This window comes from Eptesicus fuscus, chromosome 12 (genome assembly GCF_027574615.1).
Source record: "Eptesicus fuscus isolate TK198812 chromosome 12, DD_ASM_mEF_20220401, whole genome shotgun sequence".
NCBI classification, from domain to species: Eukaryota; Metazoa; Chordata; class Mammalia; order Chiroptera; family Vespertilionidae; genus Eptesicus; species Eptesicus fuscus.
In genome coordinates, this window is record NC_072484.1 from 6,078,239 (window position 1) to 6,089,432 (window position 11,194).

At 48.6% G+C, this 11,194-nt stretch overlaps 1 protein-coding gene across 1 annotated transcript; it reads left to right on the forward strand.

Moving 5' to 3' along the window:
• The first annotated feature begins 5,721 nt into the window (after nucleotides 1–5,721).
• Nucleotides 5,722–10,958, forward strand: CBLN4 (cerebellin 4 precursor). Its single transcript, XM_008141194.3, has 3 exons — nucleotides 5,722–6,003; nucleotides 8,892–9,008; nucleotides 10,761–10,958. Exons 1-3 carry the CDS (start codon nucleotides 5,722–5,724, stop codon nucleotides 10,956–10,958), a joined length of 597 nt encoding a protein of 198 aa, XP_008139416.1.
• The last annotated feature ends 236 nt before the right edge of the window (nucleotides 10,959–11,194 follow it).

Sequence of the window (11,194 nt, forward strand, 5' to 3'; positions counted from 1 at the left end):
TAACTCACTGCAGCCTCCTCACTCTACTGCTCCTCCACCACCATGGCTGTGCCCGCAAACTTGGCTCTGATGACTGCACTAGGAGTCTGAACCTTGCTTCTTTCTCACCCTTGGGCATGCTGCATCCTGCCCCAGTACAGTGCCTGAGAGTTAGGTCCTAGCCAATGTTCACCAACAGTTGGTGGGCTCCCAAGCACCACTCTCCTTTGGTCATTAATATATTTCATAAGTTAATGAGAATAATCACAACCTTTAATTACGCACCTCCTGTGTGTCCAATACTGTGCGAAGTGCCCTGCTTATAGTTCCCCAACCAAATCCCACAACCAGCTATGGACTGGGTATTATTTTTGTGATTGAAATTTTCCTGGTTGAAGGGAGGTTTGCAACTTTCCCCATGGTCATAAAGTAGATGAAGCTGATTCTAAATACCCTGTGTGTGTTTTTTTTGTGTGTTTATAAAATATTTTTAAATTGATTTTTAGAGAGGTAGGAAGGGTGAGAGAGAGATAGAAACATCAGTGGAATGTGCCCTGATGGGGAATCGGATCTGCAACCTTTTGGTACACTGTATGTCATCCAACCAACTGAGCCACGCCAGCCAGGACCTAAATACCCTGTTTTTAACCAAAGGGCCAATGGGTCAGACTACAGATGGACCCTTGGTGGATGCACTCCACCAACGGCATCTCCAAAGCGCTGTCTGCCTCAGCTTCAGCCGGGTGCTAGTTCATAAACGGATGCCCAGTTCGTGGGCAGAAGCGTCCTCTCAGGGTCTGCATTGATAATAGTCTTCCCAGCAGCTTCTTACAAGTGGGAGCTGTTGGCTAGGTCTCTCCATGCAGAGCTCCCTATGTGTGCAACAGAAACTAAAGTGCTCAGGCACTTACCATGCCCCCGGCACTGGACTCAGGTCTAACACGGTTTATAAAGAGCCAAGTTGAATCTAAGACGCAATCAGAAATTTTGATATTACTCATGAGCTTTACCAGTTTCAATGTAATTTTTTCCTAAATGCACTGTGAGGCTTTATACGCCTGGGCATCTTCCTAGCCTTTGAGTGAATGAGTTTTTAGAGCTGGATCAATATAACAAAAGAAAGAAAATTGCTCTTCAACCAATGCCACGTATGGGAAAGAACATTAGTTCCTTTTTCTCTCCAAACTTTAATTAAGCTTAAATTATGAAAAAAAAAAGTTCCATGTAGTAGATTCCTACTGAATGGTCTCTACTCAGAACCTCTTTCCTTTAAAAATGTTTTTTAAATGTGAATCACAATGTAATACATAATTGCTGTGACCATTCAAATAGTAAATACTTACGTCCAATGAATAGGATTTTCTTCCCTTCTTTTCCGATCCTCTAAAATTGACAATCTGCTCTCTAGCTTTTCATGTTTTTTTGTCCCCTCTGCTTAATCAGACCTGCACAGACCTCAGATTATTAACTGGAGACTTACCTCTTGCACAGACCATATCTGCACAGACCTCAGATTATTAACATAGAATCACATATCTGCACAGACCTCAGATTATTAACATAGAATCACACAATACAAATTGATTTGCATCTTTCCCCTTTTCACTTCAGCTCATATTGCTCGCACCACTTTTCTAGGAGTTGTCTCCTCTCCCTCCCCCTCCCCCACCTGTTCCTACAACATACCTGGTTGCTGGGACTTGGTTGTCTGTGCATTGTATGCTGCTTCTCTGGCCGATGGGTGGACATGTCTGATCCTAGATAGGGCAATGAGTCTCTTCCCTGGGATTTTGGGGTATCCTCTGGGTGGATGGATCTATTTATTATATGTAACAATTGGGTTTGTGAGTTGCCATTGTTTACCTTCTAGGCATCACAGAAAATTAGGTTGCATAAGCAAAACAATAATGCAGATGTACCTAGAAGAGAAAGAAAGATAGAGACAGAGAGAGAGATGGAGATGGACATAAAGATGGAGATAGAGATACAGAGATAGAGAAAGGAGAGGCAATATTTTAGGTTCTCCACAAGACTTCATTCCATGCCCAAGGCTCGGTTCTGCTCCTGGACTTCAAATAAATCCCTATATGCCCCAATTGGCATTCCATTCTTAGTAACTAAGGGTGAACAAAACATTTTAAGACTACACATTTTTTTGAGAAAATTTATGTTTCCTATCATACTTATAGTGAGTCATTGTATATTATTTCCCTTGTGAGAAATAAGGGCAATGATGTTACTTTATTCAGTAAACTTCTTTTGGCATACCTACTCTCTGCTAAATTCTATGCTCCCCAAAAGTTGATAATCCATGGAGAATACAACAAAGAAATCAACAATTTCAGAAAATTGTGTTATAGGTAATGTCTGGGATGAGCACAGGTGATCTGGGAAGGCCAAAAAGAGGCATCAAAATATATCTGCAACCCTAACCTGGAGGTCTAACTGATCCCTGTCACCTTAGCCACATCCCTTGTTGGTGATTGGAGGACACTGCAGATGAACTGTCTCCAACAATTTTTAAATTATAAAATCAATTAAAAGTGGTTTCCAAATCATCCATGTACTTTTCCCCATAAATACCATCTTCATGCAAAGCAAGTCAGTCATGCGGCCATTCCCAAAGGGAGTCCTGAGGACTCACTCAACCCTTCGCTGCAACTGGACGCAAGCTCCTAATCCTCCCTCAAAGAAGAGCATTAGCTGGGGCTGATAAGCATCACTCAGACAGCCGGGGTAGTTCAGTGACCCAGTGGGCCCTGGTGTGGCTACAACAGGAGTCTCACTGCTCTTTCTCTCTCAGTTTTCTACCTTCTGCACGACTCACCTGGGCTCTGTCTCTACATGATGCGTGGGGTCTTCTTTCATTCAACACCAGGGTCATTTTCCTGGCAGGGTCCTTCGAACTGAATACCTGGTGTGTCTGTCTTTGTCTTCTTAGGGACATTTTCTTTAGACACAGAAAACCACTCATGGATCCTTACTGTCTTGGGCTTGCTCAAGACTTGGTTTCTCAACTCTAACAAGCAGTTATGGAGTTTACTGACCACAGGAGTATTGCTTTCCCATGCAAGACCAGTTCTTGCAGGAAGGAAGACTCTTGGGGAAGAAAGGGGTGCAGAGGGTATACTGGGGTTGGTGGGAAGATGGATTATTGAATATTTGACAATTCTGTAGTCAACAGAGCTTTCCCCCCAAACTTCTTCCAGCCTAAAATTGAACAGCCCAGGTGGAAGTGACTAAACAGTTGTCCGGGAAAGAAAGGAAGAGTGCTTATCCCTGCAAGAGAAAAAGAACAATGACACCTGGCCCTCAGCCTCAAAATACATTATCCAATGTGAGGAAATTGTCGCTGCTGTCAGGCAGACTGAAAGAAGCCTGCAGAGAGGTCCCCAGTGGGGCAAGGGTTCAGGTGATAGGCTGCTGGTCTCGGGTGGGGCATCAGCACCTGGGGTAGGGGATGGCCGTCAGAAGGCACCAGGTCACCTGTATGGTTGCAGCTTAGATTAGTGAAACTCAACATCATAACAAACAGCATGGCCTGAGCACCTGCCAGTTAGAGCGGGTCCTGGCCCCTTGGGAACAGAGTCTGGAAGCCTCTATGGCTCTAGGCACCAACTCATTAGTTGCAAGATTATAGAGCAGTAGGGCAGGGGGTCAGGGTGGTGTGGGGGTAGGGTGGGGGAGGACACACAAATACCAATGTTAACAGTTGGAACTGCAGTGTGGTGCTTGTGGCTCAATACCCCGCCCTCCTGGCTTCTGTTGGGGTGGGGGTCTTGAATTCATGCTGATGAGGAGGTCCTCCATCCAGGCAGGGATAGGGAGCCACCCAGGGCTGATGTTGCTCAACAAACACCCCTTCAGTGAATACTTAGTACATTTCTAGGAGCTCCGAATGGCTGACTGGGAGGCTGTTTTGATGGAAGATGCACTGCTTGCCTGCCCTCTGGCAGCTGGAAGTCTAGAAGGAACTTGGGAAGGGGTGACATGACCCACAGCATCACAGAGCTGGAGGGCAGAGCGGACTTTAGTTAGTGGCCTCGCCCTCTCAGGAAGGCTCAGTGACTGGGCCAAGTTCACCCAGCTGGTCACAGACAAGCCCAGCCCTTCCTCCCAGCCCAGGCTGCGGAAGATCAAGCTTGCCAGTCCCAGGGGCAGCCAGGTGGCACCGGGGCGGGGGCACCTCCAGAAGGGAGGAAAGTGCTGTGTTTTCAGGAGTGGGGTTGGCTTTTCTTAGGGGCACGGACTTGGAAGACTCATTCTTGCTGAGTTCACTCCCTCTTTCACTCTTTGTTTCTGGCCTTGCCTGGGGTGGATTCGCTGCGTGAGTGGGGAGATGTGCCCCTAGGCTTCCCAGGCTGCTCTTCCCTGAGCAGAAGGCATGGAGCACCTCCTCCCAGCGGTCCTCACCGGCTTTGGTCCGCCCGAGGCTCCCCAGGCCCCAGCGCTCTCTGTGGGGCAGGTGCTGGGCCAGGTGCGGTCGGGACTCCCGCAGGTCCCCGGGTCCCAGGAAGAGCGCCGCGCAGGAGCCTCTGCCTCCAATTCCGCTCCGCAGCCGCCTGGCAGCGCCGCGCTCCGTTTGGAGGGCGCTGGGCTGCGGAGTCCGGCGCAGGGAGGGGCAGGGAGAGCCGCAGCCCCTTCCACCCCCCTTTCCCCAGACCTAGGAGGGGCGAGCAGGCACCGAACTGGGGCCAGCACAGGGCCGCAGGCGCCCCTCCCTGCGCACACGCTCCCGGCGCCGCGCACTCCCCAGGGCCGAGTGGCCTCGGACTGTGGCACTAGAAGGCGGTGCACCCGCCTGCTTACGGATGCCTTAAGCGCCAGGCGGGAGCTGTTCAGATCGGGTCACCAGACTCCTTCTCCCCCTTCCCCCGGAGCCCACGGGCTGAGCTGGAAACCAACGCCAGCCGACGCTGCGCTCCTATAAATAGCGCGCTCGCTCTGGCTTCGCGCTCTCCTGGTTGCGGAGGACAGAGAAAGTTGCGCGCAGGGACTCTGGGCGTGGGGCGTGCGGGTGCGGCACAGGCAGGAGAGGACCCCGCCGGCCCAGCTGCCCTGCACCTGGAACTAATCCTGCAAATTTGCGCTTCCAAGCTGGGCTTCTGGCTAGTCGCTGCCTACCTGCGGCATCCGAGCCACACCGAGCTGTGGGGAATTTTTGACCAAGCAAAAGTGGCAGCCGCTTGAGTCCCGGCCATGAACACAGCCTCGCTTTCCTCTCCGCCCGGGAAACACCTTCCGCTGCTGTAATCCGTCCCTGCCGCTGGCCAGACGCGACAGGACAGCTTCGGCCCTGCTCCGCGCCCACCGCCCCGTGGCCTCTCTGAGCCCCCTTCGTTCTTCCTGATCCGCGGTTCACCAGGGGGTGCTTGGGTTTGGGGTGAGCATTTACTGCCAGTTTCTCCTTTGAGGCGTGAATGTGAGGGTTTGGAGACTTCTAGATGTCTGGCAACAAGGGGGGCGGGTGAAGGAGCCCCAGGCAGGGCTGACTCTGGGGCGGAGGAGGGTGAGGTAGGGGGTTCTGCATGAGCTCCTTAAAGGACAAAGGTAACCGAGCTGGCGAGAGAGCGCGAGGGAGACTCTGATTTCAAACCAGAGAATCGGTGGAAGTGAGAGCGCCGCCGCCGCTGTGCCTGCAGCGCTGTCCATCTAACCGCCGGCATCTTCCCCGCCGGTCCCGGGGAGCAGGCGACGCAGGCGAGCCAAGCGCCAGCCGCTGCCGCTGCACTCGCGCTCACCATGGGCTCGGCGCGCCGGGCGCTGTCCATGGTGCCAGCCGTGCTGCTGGCCCTCACGCTGCCCGTCTGGGCGCAGAACGACACGGAGCCCATCGTGCTGGAGGGCAAATGCCTGGTGGTGTGTGACTCGAACCCAGCCACGGACTCCAAGGGCTCCTCTTCCTCCCCTCTGGGGATCTCGGTGCGGGCGGCCAACTCCAAGGTCGCCTTCTCGGCGGTGCGGAGCACCAACCACGAGCCCTCGGAGATGAGCAACAAGACGCGCATCATTTACTTCGATCAGGTCAGATCCCGAGGGATATGGGGCACCGGGGGCGGGGCGGGGGGGCGGCATTGCCGGGCGGTTCAGACCTGGCTGCCTGCTAGGGCTGAGCTCATCTGATTGGGATGTGGGGGATCATTTAGGCACTCACCTCCCCAAATATGCCTGGGACTGAAACTTCCAATGTCTCTCCCACGCCAGCCCCTGGCGCCCCCATTCCCCCCCCCCCTGGCTTCTGGGAAAGGCTGCTGGGCGGTGGGACAAAGGCTGAGAACACAGGGCTGGGCAGCAAGAGCTCAGGACAAGTTTAGCAGCAACAGGTCCAAGGAGCTGGTGGGAGTCTGGTGCCTGGACTTTGAAATCTCTTGGCCAGAGCCTGGCCCCTGCCTCCGACCGCTGTCTGCAAGTGCCCACAGGCCGTCCCGTGGGGCCCTCCACACGCAGGGTAAATGATTTGTTTCTCCCAGGTGGGTGGGCACTCTGCAGAGATCTTGCAGGTGGCCGGAGAGGGTGCGCAGTGGCCAGGGTCGGTCTCGCTCACCTTTGGCTGCTGGGATCCCCACACACGTCGCAGGCTCCGCTGCGGGGGAAGCCCTTCCGCTGGCGCTTGCAGAAAAGTTGCGGAGGCGGAGGGAAAGGAATTGGGCAGCTGCGCTGAGCTGAGCTGAGCGGCAGAGGGAAGCGCTGGAGGGCCGCCGGCTCTCCCTTCCCCTGCCTGTCCTTTCAGAAAATTGCAAATTACTGGGAAAGACAGGCTTTGGGGCTGAGGGTAGGGGCTGGTGGAGGAGCTGATGAAATCCATGGCTGCTTTTAGAGACCTGGAGCTCAGACTTTGGCTGATGAAAAACCCCAGGATATCAGCTCAGCCTTAGCGAGGAGGAGTCATCTCTGAAAACTGATTCCGGGGTTTTAATTTCCACCCCAGGTGCACCCAGAACCTTTTGATTTCCAAAGTCACACGCGTAGCCCACAGTTGTGCGAAAAGCCACAGGCGTGAGAGCGCAGGTGAAGAGGCACTACCTTCGCATGTGCTAGGGAAGGAATAAGGTGACAGTATGTTCCTTGTTAATGTTTCCTAAGCAATGCACTCCCGCTGGCGGGAGACAGACCGGGTGCCCCTGGGGCTTCCTATGGGGTAGCCACAATTCAGCAGCCCCTTTAGGAGTGCAGTGCTTTCTACCTTGACAGAAACCAAGGCTAGCCCCTCCTCTGGTTTGTATTTCAGCGCATTAATGAAGTGGGCATTGCACTGTCCTGTACAGTGCATTCTTCCCAATGACCTCCCCGTCCATTAGGAGAGGAGAAGGGCTTCTGCCTCTGCTCGGGAGCCATGCATCTTCCAGACAACAGACACATTTAGTGGCAAATCTCGATGTGCCTGGATCTCTAATTACAACGTCGACCTCCAGCCTTGTGTGCAGTCAACACTCACCAGCCGTTTCCCTTATTACTAATGAATTATGCTACTTGTATCTGACTCAGGAAGTCCCCACCAAGTTTCTCAAATCACTTTAAATGTGCTTGGGAGGAATCTTTGTAAAGCGTCTGCCGGGGATTACTGTGTGGCTGGGGATTTGCTGTCGGAAGGTCCTGGATCATTCAGGTCAGAGAAAGAAATCTGGTGCTGACTTGGAAGAACGTGAAATCTCAGAATCACATTGTCCACATACATGCAGTTTCAGTCAGGGGTCGAACCTGACTGTGACTATATTCTAGTGCATTTCTTAGAGGTAAAAGTGTGTCTTTAGGGAATTATGCTAAAGCGTTAATATTGGTATGAATGTGTTGTTTAAAAGAGATAGTAGCAGATTGCCTTTGATATAGGGGAAATGTGTCCTTTAGGGACATCTGGTTTTTTTGAATGCCACCTATAGATTTATCTCTTGAGGAGAAATGGAAGAAATCCTAGTTATTTTTCAACTCTCTCCCCTCCCCCCAACTCTATCTCCTCTCTCTCTCAGAAAGGAAGGGACTTACCTATGAGATGTTTGCAATTTGGTTTAAGAGATCACTTGTTGAAATTCAAAGTTCATTTCACAACCAGTAGATACAGATTGAGTGTCTTCGAAAACAAAATGCATTGTGGCTTTCTTTGGGAACAGTACCCGATTTCATGCTTAATCTTTGACCACTGAACTTTTTAAATAAAGAGCAGGTGGCTGATCAGAGGGTGACGGCCAACCCTGGGAGGAGCAGGAGAAGGCCACTTAGGTCACAGTCTGCTCTGATTCACGCGCTCCTCTGTGGCAGTCTCTAAAAGCTGAGTCATTGCCAAGATAGAATTAAGGCCTAGATGGCCCAGGGATGAAAAACGGCCAAGGCTCTCAGGAGAGGTTTGGCGGAGACTCCAGGGAGGGCCAGCCTCCAGATCACTCGGTGCACCAGCTGCTCAGTGTCATGGATTATGGCACGTGCGGAGGGGGTGCCCAGGCTCTGTGTGGTGTGTCCAGGGAGGACTGCAGGGCGCCCACGGATGCGGATTGGCTGTGTGGGAAACACCATCGCTGGACACTGGGAAGGCTTGTCGAGGGTGGGAATGTAAATACATGGCAGGTTGCTTTTATCTGACTCTCACAGTACAGCTGATAAATCCACAAGCCCTCACATGTTACCTCGATGTTCCCAGAGCCATCAGGCCTTGCTGGAAATTGAGGCATGAATACAAAGCAGTTACTTTATATTTTCCTCTATCATTTAGGAGACAGAAGATCCTTCCAATATACAAATCCATTTTTCAAGTCGCTAAAGAGAAAAGGAATAGAACTCAATGTTTTATTCTCTATAGTTTCTTAAGCTAGTTGTATATTAGGAAAATAAAAAAAAAAAAGAAAAGGGAGGAAGAAAGGAAACATACTTACAGAGGAGAATATTGTAATAATTTACTGTTATTTATTATTTTTTACTTGTAGATCCTAGTAAATGTGGGCAATTTTTTCACCCTGGAGTCTGTCTTTGTAGCACCAAGAAAAGGAATTTACAGTTTCAGTTTTCACGTAATTAAAGTCTACCAGAGCCAAACAATCCAGGTATGTGTTTTGACCTGTTACCTTTCTATCCCCAAACAACAGTGTTTATTGGTTGTGGGTTATATATTTATGTATTTATCCAAATATGTGCTGTCACTGTAAAAATAAACAACCATCCACAGTAGTTTATTTTTAAAACACTTAACTTCTAATCTTCTCCTTTATAGCCTCTATTAGGCATGTGACAAGAGCATATAGAAAAATTAAAAATTGAACTTATTACCTTAATAACAACCAGCCATTTTAAAAAACATAGCTTTGGATAGATGGTGATGAACAGAGGCTTGACTTGGGTTGGTGAACACACAATACTGTGTATAGATGATGTGTTATGGAATTGTGCAACTGAAACCTGTATAATGTTGTTAACCAGTGTCACCGCAATAAATTCAATGAAAAGGAAAAAAACATGGCTTAGTAAAAACTCAGTGACACAAATCTCCATAAGATCTTGATTTCATTTAGTGCATGTGCAAAATTATTTCAACTTGTAGGGATAAAACTTGTAAGACCAGTAGAGTTTTGCAAGTGCTTATTAAAAAAAACACACAAATTTGCTATCATTGTTAAGAATTAGGAGAAACAGTTTACTAGTAAGAATACATTTATGAGTAACTAACAATTATCCAATATACCTTTTTAACAAGAGTGTGCTACGCTTATGCTTTAGTTCACCCTCAGTTACTCTGATCCTGGTGAATTCTCACCAATTGCAATTCCACAGTTAACAATATATTTTGTGTTGTGCTTTCTAAGTAATGGCTTGAGCTTACACTCAAAGGCAACCATGGACTAGTTCCTATAATGTTTAAATGTGTAAACACCCAATGACACCAATACGTGTCTATGGAATTCTAGGAACATGTTATCTTTTGCTCAATATTTGTACTGTGTCCTATGTCCATGTGAAAGATAGATTCTCTCGTCTACCACTTTTACATTTCCTAGTGAATGGATAAATTGATCGACCTCAGATTTAATTTATTCAGTATTATTTTTTAACGTAAAAAAGATGAACAGCTAGAAAACAAATTCACTGCCATAGGAAAGCTTTTCCAGCCCCACTGTTTGGAAGGAAGTTAGTGTAATGTTTAACACAGTCTGATCAAAATTGTAGTATGAAGAAAAGCGAATATATGTCGAGCTTATTATTTGTTAATAATTTTGAGTTTATTAATGATTAATTCTTTGCTAATTAGCCATCATTAACATCTTCAATGGTAGTGGTGATTATTATTTTAAATACATGTTTCTTATCAAGGAAAACAGAAAAGAAACCACAGCGCACACATAGTCCATGATTTAAGATGATTTTCAGCAGAATGCATGTCACGGCTGCATAGTGACCTGCCCAGAAGTTGGTAGAACTTCCCTATATCTGGTTTATCAGGGTGGAGGAGGCTACAGGCTTGCTTCCTTACAGAAAGATTGCTAATGAATCTCAGAGGTAAATAAAGTAGTAAGCTTAAGTTACATGTGATGGGTAGCCAGTTTCCACACGGCTAGGCTGATCTCCATAGATGGTATTCTCGTAGGCATTTAAGGACATTTCTATGGAAGAAACTCAATTTTACTTTGAACAGACCCCAACCCTAGCTTAGCATACTAAGTCTAGCCACTGCACTTGGCTGATTTGAAAGGAAAGAGATATATTTACTAAACATCAGATATTTCCCCTTGGACATTATTTGTTAACCCTAGCAGATTTTTTTGACTTTAAGGAGAGCTTAGTGACTTTTTTTTTTCTTGTAGGTTAACCTGATGTTAAATGGAAAACCGGTAATATCTGCCTTTGCTGGGGACAAAGATGTTACTCGTGAAGCTGCCACCAATGGAGTCTTGCTCTACCTGGATAAGGAGGATAAGGTTTACCTAAAACTGGAGAAAGGTAACCTGGTCGGAGGCTGGCAGTATTCCACGTTCTCGGGCTTCCTGGTGTTCCCCCTATAGAATCAGTTTCTCCGTGGCGGTCACCAGGTGAGGGGCGGCTCACCGCTGAGTTATTGGAAGATCATTTTCTCATCCTCGGAGTGATGTCTTTTATTGGTTTCATGGGTCAGTATGGATTCTCTTTCAGGATCCCAGGCCTGTCAGGACCAACCCAGCTTTACCGATTACTTTTATGTGCGTGCGCTCCCTATGTGTGGATCAGGACTCGGCAGACAATTTCTATCTGTGCGTCTGTG

What these genes read in the sequence shown, in the direction of transcription:
- CBLN4 (XM_008141194.3), top strand. Translation starts at nt 5,722, where the DNA reads ATGGGCTCGGCGCGCCGGGCGCTGTCCATGGTGCCAGCCGTGCTGCTG. An exon ending in GCATCATTTACTTCGATCAG is followed by an intron (nt 6,004 to 8,891) that starts GTCAGATCCCGA and finishes TTTTACTTGTAG; the next exon opens with ATCCTAGTAAATGTGGGCAA. An exon ending in ACCAGAGCCAAACAATCCAG is followed by an intron (nt 9,009 to 10,760) that starts GTATGTGTTTTG and finishes TTTTTCTTGTAG; the next exon opens with GTTAACCTGATGTTAAATGG.